The sequence below is a fragment of the Antechinus flavipes genome, chromosome 4 (assembly GCF_016432865.1).
Source record: "Antechinus flavipes isolate AdamAnt ecotype Samford, QLD, Australia chromosome 4, AdamAnt_v2, whole genome shotgun sequence".
In the NCBI taxonomy this organism is placed as follows: domain Eukaryota; kingdom Metazoa; phylum Chordata; class Mammalia; order Dasyuromorphia; family Dasyuridae; genus Antechinus; species Antechinus flavipes.
Genome location: NC_067401.1, coordinates 417,730,533 through 417,748,756, shown reverse-complemented (window position 1 = coordinate 417,748,756; position 18,224 = coordinate 417,730,533). Strand labels below are relative to the sequence as shown.

Here is an 18,224-nt window from a genome sequence, read left to right as displayed (position 1 = left end):
GCTAAACTTAGAAAAGGAGGACTTAATATATCCAGTCACTAGAATGGTAAAAGTTCCTTTAATTCATAAGGGAAGGCGGACATAGTGACTCAATCTTAGCCTCTAGTTGCTGAACTTGGAAATTCCAGTCATTCAAGCTACATAGTGCCCACATGAATTTGTCTACCTTTTGAACTCATTTCCTGCTGATAGCAGGATCAATATCTCTATAGCATTCTAACTTAAGGTTAGAACATCCCCTTTAACTCAGTTAATTCCTGATTGCCAAATTGAATTCCTTCTCAAATCCTTTGGAAAGGAAGGTGAATACCAATAAGTACAAAAGGTTGTGTGGGTTTAGGAAATTTCAGCTTTTATAAAATCCAAATCTAAATACCGTGGCTGTTGACATACAAATGAAGCTAAACAAGGGTCAAGCCAACAGTCAAAGTCATTTTCTTCCATCCTCCTCACCAAGATTTCTGCCTTTATTATGTGTATAACTAAAAAGAAACATCCCAAGCATTGAACTGCCTTTAACATGCAAGACAAAAGATGGGGAGGGAAGGAAATAGTAGGTTAATCATGTAGTGAGAGAGAAAGATGGAAAGTCCACGTGCTACAGTAAGGAAAGTTGGATATACAGCAATTCTACTTTTTGCTTAAAGAATCTTGGTCTCCAGGGGCCAAGGGTTTATGGAACAATATGGAAGAGTCACATAGACCAAGATGGAATTGATGAGTTACACTCCGAGCCTTTTGGAGGTAGGGGCCACATTGCTGAGAACCACTAAAGTATTAAAATAGAGGATTAGCAAGGACAGAAACTGGAAGCAGAGAGACCAATTAGGAGGCTATGACAGTAGTCCAAGGAAAAAATGATGAGAGGCTGATCTAGAGTGAAGGAAGTGTGAGTAGAGAAGAAACTTGGGAAGGATGTTGGAGAGGTGGAATCAGCCACACTGGGAAATTGGTCAAATGTGTACAAAAAGAAAAACATAAATATTCAGAGATTATAAAATCCTGGTAGGATGGGGTTGCCCTTAACAGTAACAGAAAATTTTAGCAAAAGGGCGGATTTAAACAAGGAAGGTCCATTTTGGACACGGTTATCGAGTTTGAGATTTTAAAAGAACATCTTGTTAAGGTGTCCAATAGATGGATGCAAAACAAGAGTTCTGAGAAAAATTAGGTTTGGGGATAGAGGCTACAGCATATATCTGGCAGTCAGTTGCATAAAGATAGAACTCATGAGAGAGGAGATCATGATGGAAGAGATTGTAGAGAGAAAAAAAAGAGGTCCCAAGATAGTCCCAGGGGAATACCTACATTTAGGGGAGAAGAGATGGATAATGAACCAATAAAGGAAGCTGAAAGCCAAAGTCAAATATGTGGAAAGAAAACCAAGAGAGAGCAGTATAAAAGAAATTAAGGGGAGAAAAAATACCCAGGAGAAAAGAGAGAAGACAATAGTAATGAAAGCTGCAAAAATGTCAAGGTGGATGCAATGAAGAGATCACTAGTGATTTGGGGGAGACCATTACCCAGCAGTGTATATCCAGAATCCAGACTGAAAGGAGTTAGAGACAGTGATACTTAAATAATAAAGACATTCAACCGAATCTTAGATAAAATTTGTTGTTGTTTTAAAAGTATGCCAGAATGGTGATGTATATTTTGAGTGTTTAATGTTATTCACATAAGTTATTTAAATAAATATTTATTTTTGAAACACAACAAATCAAAAATTCATTGTACAACATAAGTCCAGTAAAGACCAGTATTTTCTTCATGTGAAATGAAAGGTTTGGCCGAAGCTATTTCTGAGATTCTATCCAACTTTTTAATTCTATTGTCTTCCATCTCAACCCCTATGACCCATGACACAATACCATCAGTGGGTGGCACTGGACCTAAATTGCAAGGACAAGTTTTATTTTTGTTTTGTATTTTTATTATGTTTTGCTTTTGCAGAGTGAATAGACCCATCTTCTTTGGGAGTGAGTCTGCAACATGAAGATCAAAATTGGCAATTTTGTGACAATGGTTCTTGAGGTCACTTAGCAGAGCCTATTAAAATCACTTCCATTTCCTAGATAAGGTCATTGAACAACTGAAGGACCAGCCTTCTAGGAATGAAACTACATGCGTACACTTTTTCCTTTGCAAAGATGAATCAGAGACAAGCATTTACTATAAAATTATGTGAATTTAATCTCTTCTCATCAAAATCAATAATACATCAAAATTCAAAGGCTTGTACATAATACTTTGTACCTATTTATTTGTGATTTATACCCCAACCTACTTCTATGAGGCTATGTTTAGGATACACAAACATGTTTTTGGTAACTTGGTATCATCACAAGTGAATAGAGGAGATATAAAACACTAAGTCACTGATAAGTGATCTCTATGAGAGGCAAGATGCTTTTAATTGTGAAAGGGAAATTGAGGGTTTTTCACAAATTCCCATCTCCTCCCAATGGCTCTCCAGATTCAAAATTTCCTAAGGAAGAATAGAGAGAAGAACTGAGGTATCTAAGGGAAGGGAGCAGGTATGGATAGTTCCTCTCTTCATGAGAAAATGGATTTAGAAAAATTTCCCACTATTTATTTACCAGTACTGATTTTCTACCCAGTGATATCACTTGGCAACTACAGTCATGGTGACATACTGGACCTATAATGACCTGAGGACTAGACTGTGAACAAATGGGCCCAGTAAAGGAAAAGGGAAGCATTTCAAGACTATATATTGCGTTTTCAATACAGTTCAAGTCAATTCATTTAAAATTTATAAAATACTGTTTCTGTGCTAAGCAAAAGGGATAAAAGCACTTAGCACAGAGCTAGGCACATAGTAGGCACTTAATAAATGTTTATTGATTAATTGATTGATAAGACCCTTCTGAAATAGATAATTCTTGCCCTCAATGGACTTACATTGTATACCAGGGGTTAAAAAGATTGATGGATCTGACTGCAAATCCAGATTCTGTCACTTACAATACTTCGGGCAGAAGATTTTATATCTCTAGATTTCTGTTTCTTCATCTGTAAATTAAGGGATTGGACTAAATGACTTCTTAGGTCCCTTCTTGCTGTTAATCTATGATTCTATGATCTTGGACCTCTCCCTATGAAGACAAATCCAGATAATAAAATATAATTTGAAAAGGAAGCAGTCATTAGCAACTGGGAAAAAATAGATGATCCCAGTCTTGTTAAGTTAGCCGAACAGATGAAATAATCAGCTGGAAGACTTTCCAAAGCTTCATAATAGGAGAAACAGCTATTTGTTTCATTTCCCCTTAGGTCAATAAGACCTCATGTATATACCCAAAGAGCAAAATATAATTTCAAAAATGAGAAATCAATATCAACCTTAGAAAAATACCATAAGAAACTGGGGCCATAAGAAAATCCCCCAGGCAGTGCTGGTCAGGGAAACAGGAAATGAAATATTATAAAAGCTTTTGCATGAAGCCTCTGCCTTGCATTACTGTGCATAGACCTGATCTAAGTTTAGATTGGGATTTATTTTTTTGGATCTGTGGCGAAGAACTCTGTATATGAAAATCCCATCCACCAGTAGAGAACGTTGTTTCATCCACTGTTTATCTTCTTCTACTATAGATCGGAGCACTGGGTGATAAGATGACTCACCAAGGGTCACTTAGATAATAAATGTCCTTTGGTAGAATTTGAACTCAGCTCTTCCTGACTCCAGGACTGGCTCTCTATTCTATATACCACATGGTATCTTTTTATTTTGGGGGGGCTAGTGGGAGAAGCAATCAGAGTTAAGTGACTTGCCAGGATTACACAGCACAGTATCTGAGGCAGATTTGAATTCAGCTCTTCCTGACTCCAGGACTAGTTCTCTATTTCATATACCTTTTTTAATTTGGGGGTTCTAATGGGGGAAGCAATCAGGATTAAGTGACTTGTCCAGAGTCACACAGCTCAGTATCTGAGGCTGATTTGAACTCAGCTCCTCCTAGCGTTGTATCCATTTGTACCACCTAGCTGCCTCTAATACATGGCATCTTAAAAACTCAGTCCTGGGAATTAGGTATAGGTAAAAAGTTATTCTCCAACATGCTCATCTTTCTCCCCATAGTGAATTCCCTAACTCAGTCAAGTGGTGTTATAAGTAATTCCAATAAAGGGTTCTGTAGATCCTTATTTTCCTGAGTTTTCAGTGCACTAATGGTCTGTTTTTACACCAAAAAAAAGCAATACCCCCTTATTTGTCTAAAACAGTTCAACAAATAATGAACCAGACCACTCTCCTGGCCTTGCAGGGTCTCTTGTGGAGATGATGATCCAGTAATAGGGACTCCCATCGCTTCCCAAGAGGGCAGAACAAGGCATTAGGAGGTTAAGAAAATAAGCCAGATGTAAAGGCAGCATCCTTGCCTCGTATCCTGGCTATGGGGGAGAAAAACTTGAAGTCCAAGAAGAACACTCTAAGTTATTCTGGTCATGACTGGGTGGGATAGCGCCGCTGAGCTAGGCGATTTGGCCGATTCACGCTCGTAGTCATGGAGAGCTAGAAGAGAAGGAACAGATGGTGGATGAGATTACAGCCGAAGCAAGAACGGTATTGTTGGACTGACTGATTGATTGATTGACTGATTGGTCCAGGCAAGCAGAGAAGGGCTCTCCCAGAGAGTCCTGCGAGCTACATCTGTCCTTGCCCACTTCCCTCTGAGCCTCCTATTTGGTACTCCAGGCACATTCCACTGTTTAAGTTGGGGGAAGAAATTGAGTTATCACAAATGACAAGGAAAATCTTCATTCTCTCCAATCCCCCACCTACCCTGTAAGTGACACAGGACATTTTCTGCAACATGAACCATTATGAGCCTGCCCTATGGATGTCTTAGCTCAGTGGCCACCTTTTCTGTGAAATACTTCTTCATACACATACTGATGATGCTCTGCCCTTTGCAAATGCCCTTGCTTTGTATCTCCACTCTGTCCTACCAGTAGAAGGTAAAGCTCTTGAAAGCAGGGACTAATAATTTTTTTTCCATTTTCAGGAGCTTGCACATAGTAGGCACTTAATATGCCTGTCAATCAGTTAATCATTAAGCACTTACTATGTGCCAGAAACTTTGCTAAGCACTCAGGATACAAAGAAAAGGCAAAAAAAAAGTCTCCGGCCTCAAAAAAAAAAAAAAACTTTTGGGGAAGGATAGTGTTTAATCAAATGGAAAAACTGAAATCTTAATTCTATCAGATATTCAATAATCCTGGAAATAACCCCCTCAGAATTGGCAGCAATGATAAGGTTTCTGCTTGTTCTTATTTTTTTATTGAAGCTTTTTATTTTCAACACATATACAAGGATCATTTTTCACCACTGATCCTTGCAATATCTTGTGTTCCAATTTCCTCCCCTTCTCCCAACTCCCACTCCTAGATGCTTGCTCTTCTTTTGACTATAATGCCAAAAGAAAGCACCCTTACCTGAGGCATCTGAGACGGATTATAGAGTGGGACAGCATTGCTCAAGATGGGAGGAGGAGGAGGTAAACCACTGGGATTAAAACCATGTTCGTGGGGAACACCCTGGAACAAAAAGAATAAGAGAAACAGATCCCAAGTTTTCTCCAGACCAAAGAAAAGAGTCTCTTTGTATATCAGATGTGGTCAGTGGATTTCACAGTAAGACCTTCATAGAGAAACCAAGGAATCCCAACCCAATAGAAAGAACATAAGCATGATTGGCCAACCCTTAGAATGAAGACTATATGAGACTATTAAGAAATCCATGTGTGATTTTTGCATCAAATATAAAATGTAAATGCCATTATAAATAATATTATCATGATATAATCTATCATTATATTAAATGTTATATATTATATTATGCATTAATATAGTACATTAATAATAATTTATATTTATTTTTTATTTATGTTAATTATATATAATATATAAATAATATTTCTTATATTTATATACCACTTTAAGATTTGAAAGCACTTTATATATGTGCCTCATTTTATCCTCACAACAACCCAATGGAGTGCTATTATCTCCAATTTACAGATGAGGAAACTGAGGCTGAAAGCACTGTGATTTTCCCAAAGTCTTTTAGGGTTATAAAAATAGTTATTTCTATTTATAGGTTCACAAAGTCTGCCATGTCTATTTAAAGGGTCAAAAGCTAGTTATATGTATTTAAAGGGTCAAAAGCTAGATATGTCTGTTTAAAGGGTCAAAATTATGTTATGTGTATTTAAAGGATCAAAAAAAATTACATCTATCAAAGGGTGAAAAGCTAGTTATGTCTATATAAAAATATTATTATCATCCTTTGAAAGCAATTTCCCAAAACATAACAATGGAGAGACAGATGAAAAAGTTCTAAACAATTTTCTAACAGAGAAAAATATTTTCACATAATGACAGTGAAATTACAGAAAATAACAATGTTAACACTTGACTGGCCCTTTATCAATGCAATGAAACAAGTTAATTAGGTTCCTAATCTTGGTAAAGTTGGCCATTATTGGAATAAGATATGAGCATCATGTGCATTAGAGTCTACTGAGAGGCAAGGGAACAATTTCATTTCCCCAGTGAAAGTTCTATATCTTGGGACAAAAAGGCACTTACTTAGGTACTTAGCCTGAAGGATTTCTCCCAGTGTTCCATGAATTAATGATTTCTTGGAAGAGGCAGAACCCTTGAAGGCAGACCCACCCCACTATCCCCCAAGACTAAGGAGTCAAGGCAAGCTTCAGGCACTTCCTGGGAGAATTCCCCGTGGTCACTCACCTCCATTGCAGGTAGATTTGTATTCATTGTAGATCCTCTTCTTTCACCCTCACCTAGAATATAGTTAAGTCCATGAAAATTCACATGTGACCCAGGCTCAGGAACTCCCCATTCCTAGAAATTCCCCAAATATCAGAGTTGTGTCAACAAAATTAGAATCATGTGGCACCTGCCATAACCAAGGAAGAGAAAGGTCTCAAAAACCATTGTAAAGGACACGGTCACTGACTTTGAGGCAGTATACATCCTTTTTTTGTATAGACCTTTTTTTGTGGGGGGAGGATAATATTCTGTGTTTAAAAGTATACAACACATAGACCTTTTTTTGGTATATTCTGTGTTTAAAATTTCAGCTTATAGTAGAGTTATCCTGATAACACATAAGACTTGTCTCAGGGACAAACACAATACAAGGAAACACAAAAATATACAAGGAAAGCTGACCAGAGCTTTAATGCACTGCTATAAAGAGTCGCCAACTGCTTCTCTTGATCTCCCTCCTTCCAACCCCAACAGCTCTGCAATCACGATATAATGGCCAGTTTAGGACACCAGCTCCTGAGCCTGAGCTATCACAGCTTTTTATTTATTGCCTACTGTTATCTCCATTATGGGAAGGAAACTAGGGCCCTCATTAAAAGGCTATTGACAGCAGCTGCTGCCTAGAAAGGCTTACTCTCACAGCACAGTCCTCTTGATATCCTGAATGTGGAAATCAATCAATAAATAAGTATTTATTAAATGCTTATTTTGTACCTGGCACTGTGCTGGAGATTCAAAAATAAATGAAATAATCCCACCCCTTAGGAAGCTTACATTCTAAACAAGGGAACAACAAAGAAACATAAAAATAGAGAGAGAAAGTATACATAATGAATGGAAAGCTGGTTTGGGGAGGAAAGAGGTGTACAAGCAATTGGAAGAATCAGCAAAGGCTTCAGGAAGAAGGTAGTATTAAATAAAGTAAGACTTACCTAGACCTCTGGAAACAGTGTCAATACCTGGGTGAGGCAGAAAAAAGGGAGTAGATAATGTGGAGGGGGTTGTGCTAGCCAAGGGAAATTGATCTTTGGTTGATGTCTCCTAAGAATGGAAAAAGGTTGATTAAAAATGCTTCTTAAGTAAAAAAGAAGGAAAATTTTAAAAAGAAAAAAGCCATGTAATTCTAGAACAAAATATAGCACCTTAATTACCATAAATCCTGCAAAACCAGCCACATTAGTTTAGCTCCTTGCTTTTTTACTCCATCTTCTGTTCTGCTACTAATTTCATCTTATAAACACACTGCTTTCATTTCACTCCCTTTCTCAAAACTTATAATAGCTACCTACTGGTCTACTAAATCAGCACTCCTAGGTCAGAATTTGAAAGATCTTCATAATACCAGGACATCATAATGTGAAAATTACTCAATTCAGAGTGATGAGACATCTTGACAGCCCAGTAGACATAGTGATAAACATGGAATCAAGAAGAACTGAGTTCAAATCCACTTTTAGACACTTACTGGCTATGTGACTTAGGCAAGTCACTTAATTTCATTCTGCCTCAGTTTCCTCAATTGTAAAATGGAGATAATAATAGCATCTATCATGTAGGGTTCTTGTGAAAATCAAATGGATATAATACTGGTAAAATTCTTGGCATATAAATGCTTATTTCCTTTACCTTCATGACACTTGAATTCAGATCCCAGTTCCAATATCTATTAGATGTATGACCACAAGTCAATCATTTTTTAATTATTCAGGCACAATTTTTCTTTGGACAAATAACAGGGATAATTGGATTTTTTTAAATTTTATTATTATTTTTTTAAATAACTTTTTATTGACAGAACCCATGCCAGGGTAATTTTTAACAACATTATCCCTTGCACTCACTTCTGTTCCGATTTTTCCTCTCCCTCAGATGGCAAGCAGTCCTTTACATGTTCAATAGGTTACAGTACATCCTAGATACAATATATGTGTGCAGAACCAAACAGTTCTCTTGTTGCACAGGGAGATTTGGATTCAGGGGGTATAAATAACCCGGGAAGAAAAACAAAAATGCAAGCAGTTTATATTCATTAGGGATAATTGGATTTGCACTACCCACCTTAAAAAACGATAAGAATAATACTTTGTAATCCTTAAAGCTCTGTATAAATGTGATTTAAAATAGATATTACAAAATATAATTATTAGCAAACTAACTTTATTTCCTACCATTCCCCTCTGCTGAAAAACTGAGAAGAGACAAGGTACCAGTGTATGCCTCGGAAGTACCAAGGAAGTTCTCAGAATGGCTGAAAGGTCTAAATGAGTGTGTCCACTCAGTAATTACCTCAGAGTCGGGGCTATCAGAGGAGTCCTCTTCCACAGAAGGCACCTTAGAAGGCTTTGATCGAAACCAGCCAAACCATCCAAATCCATAGCTCTGAGGAAAGAGGAAGAGGAAACCATTTATATCCACTGAGTTCTTTCTGTCTACCAATCCAGTATAATGTGATCACAATCTTGAGCAAGAAGACAAGGAATACCATGGAAAGTCATGATTCCTCCATCCCTACTGTACCGCTTAAAAGGTAAAAGATAGCTTTGGGAAGAGTGAGTTTTTACATCCATTCAAGTGAGCAGGGGAGACTGAGAGTAATTAGATAGGATGGTTTAGATTTCTGCTTTTTGCCCTAGAGCAAGGAGAAAGAATTTCAGAGAACCATGAGATCAGGGAAAAGGAAACAGGTTCTTCTGGGAACATTCACACCCTATTCCAGGTAAAATGAAGAACAGGAAAAAGAAAATGCAGCTCTTCCCCAAATCAATACTCTCACATCCTCTTTTTTCTCCATAGAGAATTCTAGTGAGGTCAAAGGATATGGGATCAGGTTAAACCATAAAGGGCTGGGCCAACAAACAAGAGGATTATGGACCTCAAGTCTATCAGCAGGCCTAGTGGAGTCAGGAGCCAATCTCTACCACTTAATTTCTCTGAATTTATTTTATTCCTCTAAAATGGGGATAACATGACTTCACAGGGTGATCATGAAGATAGAGTTTCATTATTATTATTATTATTATTAATTACATATAATTTTAATCAATAATTATATATTTTAATAATTATTGATTCTATAAGTATTATAATTCATCATAATAATGGCCGACATGTAATGCTCTAAGGTTTGCAAAAGAACTTTACATGTATTTGAATCTTACAACAGCCCTGTGAAATAGGATCTGTTATTATTATTTTATGAGGCAGCAAGAGATTGCAAGTATTTTGTCCAAGATCAGGTCCAAATTCAGGTCTTCCCAAATCCAAGGACAATGTTCTAGACTATAACGTACTTTTATAAATATGAATTTTATTGTTTAGGCTCAGAGATCAAATAAAATCCCCAAAGTATACAAAGTAGATACAGAGAATATATAAGAAGAGGTCAGCCCCCTTCTACCTTTGTATTCTTTTCTGATTCCTTCTTGCTCTTTACATTATCTTGGACATCATCTTCCTTTTCATCATCATCTGAAGAATTTTCTTTTTCTCCATCAAAAGAAGTGGTGGAAGTCTCTGAAATGTCTTGTATTCCAGGAGCCACTGGAGCCTGAAACAAGAGAGAACATCAGATAACTTAAGAGGGCTGGTGCTAAGGAATGGAAGCAAAGAGTTATCAAAGCAAGGATGCAAAAGGGGACAGTCTAAGACATCCCCACCCAGGTTAAAGGAGCCCAAAGACTTTTTCCCACTCTAGCCATGCTGGGAAGCTTAGGAAATTATTTCAGCTCATGATACAGAATTATCATAAATATACAAACTAAGATTAATTGTGTAGCTTTGCAGAGAACAAATCTTGCTTATATTAGAGTAGAAAATGGCCCTACGTCTTACTGCAATGATCAGGTAAAGTCCCCTGCTTAAGTCAGTCTTCCTACTTTTCCTCCTAACAAATTGAAAAAACACAGAAAATATTGTGATGGGATGATGGGATACCAAGTCCAAGCACATTTGGCTTGGATTGGGTGATTTAGATTTCCTTCCCAGTCCAAATGCCTTCACCAAGATTGGCAGAGTTAGGAATAAATAGTGTTCCTGTTCTTCCTTGGTTTTCATAACCTAAAGAATTTACAGATGTGCATATAGGAAGAAATAAAAGAGAAAGGACATTCTTGGAAGCAGTTGAAAGAATCTTTGGGTAGAAAGCACATAGGGCCAAACATGCAGAGCATAATCAAAACTTCCATTAAATAAACTGTACAAACTGACTTAAGTGTCTTAGACCTTCTCTCATTTAGAGTTTGGAAATTACCTTTTGAATTTCAGGATCCTGATACTGGTATGATTTTGGGGATTCTGGGATATCCTCTGTGATAGAAAAACAAAATAATATACTTAGAAATGATCCACAAAGTTACTGGCATTCAAGGGTATGCTCATTAGGATCATCCAATCCAAACATTATTTTAAGGGACTCCTAGCATTACAAAAACTATACTTTTCCTATTCAAGTCCAACCATGACAGGAGACTTTAACCCAACACCTTCCTGCCCAAAAGACTGATAATGATGACATGAGTCTATACTTTCAAGATCAGTAAAACTTTATGTATCTAATAAAAAATGGTTCCCCATCTTATTCTCTCTAACTTGATCCCTGCCTTTATTCTGGAAGGAAGAAAAAGTTAGAGATGCTAATTTTTGTCTAACTCTTCTCTTCTATACATAGCTCTTTTCTGGCGTAGTCAGCAACCTTGTCCAGGAATCAGGCTGTATACGAAGGAACTTAGAATAAATTTGGAGGAAAATTTCCTAGATATTTTTTCTTTTATCCTCATATGTTAAGTGGATGATCCCCAAAAAGAGCTCCTGTCTTTCATGACAATGAAATCAGTCCAAGAATCCTCATAATTCAAGAGATTTTCCTTCCCCACATTAATTCTTCCCCTTCTGACTGGGAGTTATAAAATCAAAAATAGGTTTTCTTCCCTCAAGGGCCTGATACCCAAAGAGAACCTGCGTCTTTATCAGTTCTGGCTCCCACCTGTACCCATCACCCTCTTTGACTTCCTTTGCCCCCTTACCTACATCCAGGTGCCCTAAAATGTTTTGGCAGCAAAAGCTCTTCAGCACAGGTACCAGACACTTACCATGGGATAGATATGTCTGCTGTTCTTCCTCTGGCTGTGTTATTACCGAGGATACTGTCATTGTTGTCTCTGGTCTGGCATAAAGAGGTACTGATGTTCCTGAATGTGCTGGTCCTTCCCCAGCAGGATTCAGGCCTAGTTGGAAGGGAAGGGGCTGCTGCAGATCTGGCTGACTCAGACCTGTGCCCTCAGGTGGCAGCTGCATGGATGAGGGATAGTTGAATGCTTCTGAATAGCCCTGACTCTGATAGGGATCTTGGAGAAGGGTGTTTTCTGGGGACAAAAAAGGAAAGAAAAAAAATGAGAAGCTCAGAGGTAGGTTTTGATTAAACCAGTCTAAAATAATTAATTCTAATGTCTTTATTAGAAAGTAGATTTCCTTCCTCACAGCACAATTTTTTGGAATTGTCAGTTTGCTTTCAGGTACATTTTCTCATTTGATGATGAATAGGAACTAAAGCTCTACTTTTCTATTTAAGAGCATCCTTCGAGGATCATTTACTTCAGCCTTGGAAAAGTGACCAATGAAAATCTCAAATCCAATCTCAAAAATTCATAGATGCCTGTCCTTTGTTCCTGAATAGAACATAGCCAACTTTCCTTTAATTGAGATACCCAAGGATATGGGTTCACAAAGAAATCTAAAATCCAAAAATAACCCAACCTCATCACTAATCCTGCTAATAAGCAGGACTGAAAAAATGCAAGAAATATCCATCCTTTTGATTTCCCTTGCTTGTCTTCTGATGAAGGGGCTAAGCAACAGGGAAATGACCAAAAGGCAGGTAAAATGAGAAAGAGAGAATCTGAGTGATCAAATGTTGCACCCTGGAAAGAGCATGGGTTGCCACCTGACTTTGTGTGTGATCTTGGAAAAAGAACTAAGCCTCTCAAGGGATACCTATGACTACCTTCCTCTCAATGATATTTTAAACCTTAATGAAGTACTTTGTAAAAGCATTTCAAAAATAATGATGCTATACAAACATTTATTCTTTTTACATATGTAATATTTAATCAACCAATAAAAATGTGATTATTAAATTCCATAGTTTCCAGATCAAAAAGAATAATATTTCAAGTGGTAGGGAACAGAGACTGTATGCAAGAAATTTCAGTCAGAATAATCACACAGGACTATTCATTAGCAATGAGAAGGAAGGCACAGAAAGGAAGGAAAGGGAAGGAGAAGGGAAGGCCACAAAAAAGAGAAGGGAAAAGAAGGTTGCAATATGATAGGCTGAAAAGCAAAGGAAAATGACTTGTATTCAAAAATAATTTTATCTTTAAAAATTAACATATTGGAAAATTATTCCAGTTGAAATAATCACATAGAACTATTCATTAGCAATGAAGAAGGGAAGGGGGAAAAAAACTATTAGAATTGATAGTTTCCAAGTACTCCCTGTGAAAACTAGAGGTGAGCAAAATCTTCAAAGTGCACATGCAGAGAACAAAAGAAACTTGAGAAAAGTAAAGTGTTTGAAAGAGGGAAGTAAGTGTCTAATATTTACTTGGGAGGGGGAGGAGATATGGTGCCTTTTCAGTAGGATTAAGCTCTGAGCTTGATTATTCAGAAAATACAAAAACAAAAAGGAAATACCTTAGAAAAGAAGAGAGCAAGAGGAAGTAACAATATTTCTTGCAATTGAGGCATCAAATTTGAAAGCCATTCAAATATAGGGATAAAAGGTAAAGCAAAGTGGAGAATCTCATCAACCACCTGGGCTAAGCAAAAGAAGCTTTTTTTAATGATTAATACTAAACCTACAAAAAAGTAAGCAAAGGACAGGCTGGAATGGACCAGATTAGCAGGCAAGGTGAACATGAAAATGGCGGTAAAAGATGGAATTGCATCAGATAAAACAAACTACAACTTCAGAGAGCATATTACTCATTTGAAAGGGTAAGGCTTATCGATTTGGATCTAGAAGATAAGAAAGAAGAAGAAAGAAATTGAATTGTTCAAGCAATATAAACTTCAGTTACTCATGTTTATTTCTGTGCTGGGCTGTTTCATTGTTTTTTAGAAGAAATATGTGGTGTCCCAAAGTCTTGGTGCATTTTTAAGCTTTTAAAACTTAAAAGGGTCCTAAGATTTTTGAAACTCCTCAGATTTGATAGAGACAGAATTCAACTTAAAAATCACTCAACTAAGAAGTATTTATTGTATACCTATTATTTGTTCTGAATTGATACAAAAGATATAATATAGTCTTAGCTTTTGTCTCTCAAGCTCTCAAGAAACTAATTATATTGTACATGTATAATTTGTATCAGATTGCTTGCTGTTTAGAGGAGGGGAAGAAGTAAGGGAAGTAAGGAAGAAAAAAATTTGGAACACAAAATCTTACAAAAATGAATATTCAAAACCATCTTTACATATAGGTGGAAATAATATACTATTAACATTTTTAAAGAAACTACTTATTAAACTGCAAATAGCTTAATAAAATAGTAAAAAAAAAACAGAATATAAGGCAATATATAATTAAGTGATCTTTTTTGATATTGACTTCTAATATCATAATTCAGAAATAGGTCATATCACTCAGATTACTGAGACCTTAAGATAGGTAGGAATTGATCAGGTAAAAAATTCATTCCCATCAAATGGAAGAGAATCATCATCATCACCATTACGATCATATACAGACACAAGAAAAAGATCTACTCTCTCCTTGGTATAGGAATTACACACAAAAAAAGTGTCTGTGGCTTAGCAGAAAAGTCCTGGAAGGTTTTCTGGAGATACACAGAGGTTAAATGAATTTTTCAATAGAGCTGGTAAATATCTGTGATGGGATTTGAACTCAGCTCTTCTGGATACAAAACCAGTATTCTACTCACCAAGCCATACTGCCTTTTTGGGGAGGGAGAACCATTCCTTTGATTTTATTGGTAGAGGGAACTCACAGTAAAGAAACTCTTGCCAATGCAGATCACCTATTCTACAGTTTACAATCTTGGAAGGTACTGAATGGTTAATCCGATTGACCTATCAGTCAGAATTTATGAACTACTAAGTGTCAGGAATTAGGGATACAGACTTGTTTGATGTCATACAGTAGTATGTGTCAGTAATAGGATCAGAATTTAGGATTTCCTTACTATAAATTGATATTCTCTATCTACAATACTACATGTCTATCATTTATGCTTTATCACATTAAATTATTATATCATATTATAACATATTAGGTTAGATCAAATTAGATTAAGCTAATCATTCCCACTAGTTAATTATGCGCATGTAACTTCTGGCATAGATACCTGCTGTGGACTGCCTGGCTTTTAAAATATCTGTGTAAATGAAATCAGGATCACCAAGGTCTTCTTCTGCCTTTTTCACAAACTTTTAAAATAACAAAAACAAACAAACAAACAAAAAAATATGGAGGAGAAAAAGGAGAAAATTAGGCATTTTACAAACTTGAAACCAAAAGGAAATTCACTATAGTGATAGGAATTACAAGGCAATTGATATTGAAACAGAAGCTAAATGGGTCACTAACAAATCATAATGGCCTTTGGGTATTGACCCATGATGCCATGGCCTTATCCGTCAATTCTCTTGAAGAGTAATGTTGATTCACTTTCCAGGAAATGGTTGGAGACAATAGCTGCCACTCTCCCACATATTATTCACTGGAAACTGAAATAGTTAGTTTGGAGAGACACCAGATAATAGCAGCACAAATTTAGTACTGGAATCAATCAAATTAGGAGCAATCTAATCCAACTATCCTTCATTTTACAGTTAAGGAAACTGAAGCCCAGAACTAACCAAGGTTAGATTATCCACATGGCAGAATCCAGAATTCAAATTCTAGTCCTTTGGCTCACAGACAAGCTGGTAAAAGTTCAACATATATACCTATACATACACATGTATAGGTATATATGTATGTATGTTTGTTTGTATACATACACATATGCATATATAATACATTATATATTCATGTGTGTGTCACAAGTTTAAAATGCATTATTAATATTTATATATGCATATTTAAATATACACACACATATATATATAACTCACATTTCCCCTTTGTAATTAACATTTTCAACCATAACTTCTTAAAAAATTATCCCTGCATTACCCAGAAGTATCATTTCTAAAATTGGAGGTGTCTCTGAGAACTAATTTTTTTTTTAATCTTAAACCTCTAAGTTTTTGCTTGCACTTATTCTAAGACAACTTCTACCTAAAATCTTTTCTATCGGCTCTAAGTTATAGGGCTTTGGTGCAATGATCTACTTCTTTAGAGAGTTCAAAATGGAGAGCCAATGATCCCCAGCTATCAGGAGCTTCCCATATTATCATTACCATATATCAGCACTTATGGGTGCTGTTGTTCATCCTTTGTTTTTGAAAAGGACCAATGACATTATGTGATATCTTGGATTGCATGTGAATTTGTTTTAAGCAAGGCAGCATTGCACAAAGTCATCAGTTTCATTCTCTCTTCCAGAGTCACCAAAGTCCAGGGGCAACACATAAGCCAGGATGTAATGGATGACTTTGGTCTCTTTAATATTTGACCAAGCACTAAGCACTTCATGGAGCCTCTTGCAGCCACCCCCATGACCAGTGGAACAAATTGTTCTCATCTGCCCATTCCACTGGGAGAAGTCTTCACATGCTTGAGGTAGACATCCCCTAACTCACCTGGATTTGGGACCTTTTGGTCCCATCTACCAGGATAGTTTACCAAAGTATGATCACTGCACATGTTATAGTTTCTTGGAGTCACAGGTAAGAAGATTGATTTGACAACTGAGTGATGGATGGATTGAAGCAGGGAGAAATGAGGCAGACCCACCAGCAGACTGTTGCAATAGTTCAGGTATGAGGTGACCAGGGACTGCACCAGGTTGGTATCAGGGTTGGAGGAGAGAAGGAGGAATATACAAGAGATGTTGCAAAAGGAGAATCAGTAGTTAGCAATAGGTTGGCTGTGGAGGGTGAGAGAGTGAGGAGTTGAGGATGATGCCCATGTTGTAAGCCTGGGTTACTTGGAAAATGGTACTGGCCCTCACTAATAGGGAAGGCTGGAGGGGAAGATAATGAGTTCAGTTTTTGAGCTTATTGAGGTTGCAATATCTGTGGGACTTCCTGTTAGAGATGGCCAATAGATAATTGGAGATGCAAGGCTGGAGGCCAGAAGAAAGGCTGGAGCTGGATAAATTGACTGAGAATCATTAGTATAGAAATAACAACTAATCTATGGGAGCGGATGAAATCACCAAACAAAAGAAGGTAGAGAATAAGAGAAGAGTTTTCATGATAGAGCTTTCTTGGCAGACCTGCTCTGGATGGAGATCCAGCACAGGAGACTGAGAAGATTGAGATCATTGGAAACTGGAGAAAATAGTCTCATTTGACTGAAGAAGCTAGGTGGCTTAATGGATAGGGCCCTAATCCAAGGAGCTGGGCAAACTTGAATTTGAGTCTGGCACCAAGCACCATCTATGTGAATTTGGGCAAATCACATCAATCAGCTAGGTGAACAAAGCTTGGAATATGGCTTGGAATCAGAAATACCTGAATTGGAATTTTACCTCAAATATTTACCAGGAATATTCTCAGAATATTCAAATGAGATCATGTGTAAACTGCTTTACAGACCTTAAAAGGCTATATAAAATGTTTACTTTACTGTTTAGTCATTTTTTTGTCCTGTCCAATTCTTTGTGACCTCATTTGGGGTTTTCTTGGCAAAAATACTGGAGTAATGTGCCATTTCCTACTTCAGCCCATTTTACAGATGAGTAAACTGAGGCAAACAGGGTTTTAAGTAGCTTGTGCACAGCTAATAAGAGTCTGAGTTCAGATTTGAACTCAGGAATATGGATGTTCTTAACTCCATGTCTGGCACTCAGTTCACTGTGCCAAAAATGTTAACGACTATGATCATTTAAGCTATTATCATAGCCTCTTCTAAGATGTTTTGATTGAAGGCAGTGATGAACTAAGAGACCAAACGTCTATAAGGGAAATTGAGGTGAATATTGGAAGTCTTTAAGGAAAATAACAGAGGATGAGGTAGTGAGGAGCACTGTAGCTAAGGTGCTGGAATCATACAAAGTTGTTCATCCTTCATTCTTGAAAAGGACCAGTGACATTGGAAGGGTGATGTCTTGACTTGCAAGTGAATTGATAAGGGAGGATGTGTAGGTGGAATATCAGGTGATATCCAAAAGTGACAGAGCAAGGTTAATAGTGGTCATTCGTCACCTGGTTCTATGAATAAGGGAAGAAGAAAAGTTAGGTGATATCTTTTGAGGAAATCCTGGTTCTTGTTATTTTCA

The 18,224-nt window shown here is 37.0% G+C and overlaps 1 protein-coding gene across 1 annotated transcript in view; it reads right to left on the bottom strand.

Annotated features, from left to right (window-relative positions):
- Window positions 1–1,683: 1,683 nt before the first annotated feature.
- Window positions 1,684–18,224, bottom strand: part of SEC16B (SEC16 homolog B, endoplasmic reticulum export factor) — a 76,497-nt gene continuing 59,956 nt past the window's right edge. Inside the window, exons 18-26 of the mRNA XM_051998891.1 lie at window positions 15,180–15,261; window positions 11,907–12,179; window positions 11,069–11,124; window positions 10,217–10,366; window positions 9,106–9,198; window positions 7,752–7,860; window positions 6,778–6,830; window positions 5,461–5,562; window positions 1,684–4,537 (exon numbers count right to left, since the gene is read on the bottom strand). Coding sequence (XP_051854851.1) covers window positions 4,469–4,537; window positions 5,461–5,562; window positions 6,778–6,830; window positions 7,752–7,860; window positions 9,106–9,198; window positions 10,217–10,366; window positions 11,069–11,124; window positions 11,907–12,179; window positions 15,180–15,261 — 987 coding nt within the window. The 3' untranslated portion in view covers window positions 1,684–4,468. The remainder of the gene's footprint in view (window positions 4,538–5,460; window positions 5,563–6,777; window positions 6,831–7,751; window positions 7,861–9,105; window positions 9,199–10,216; window positions 10,367–11,068; window positions 11,125–11,906; window positions 12,180–15,179; window positions 15,262–18,224) is intronic.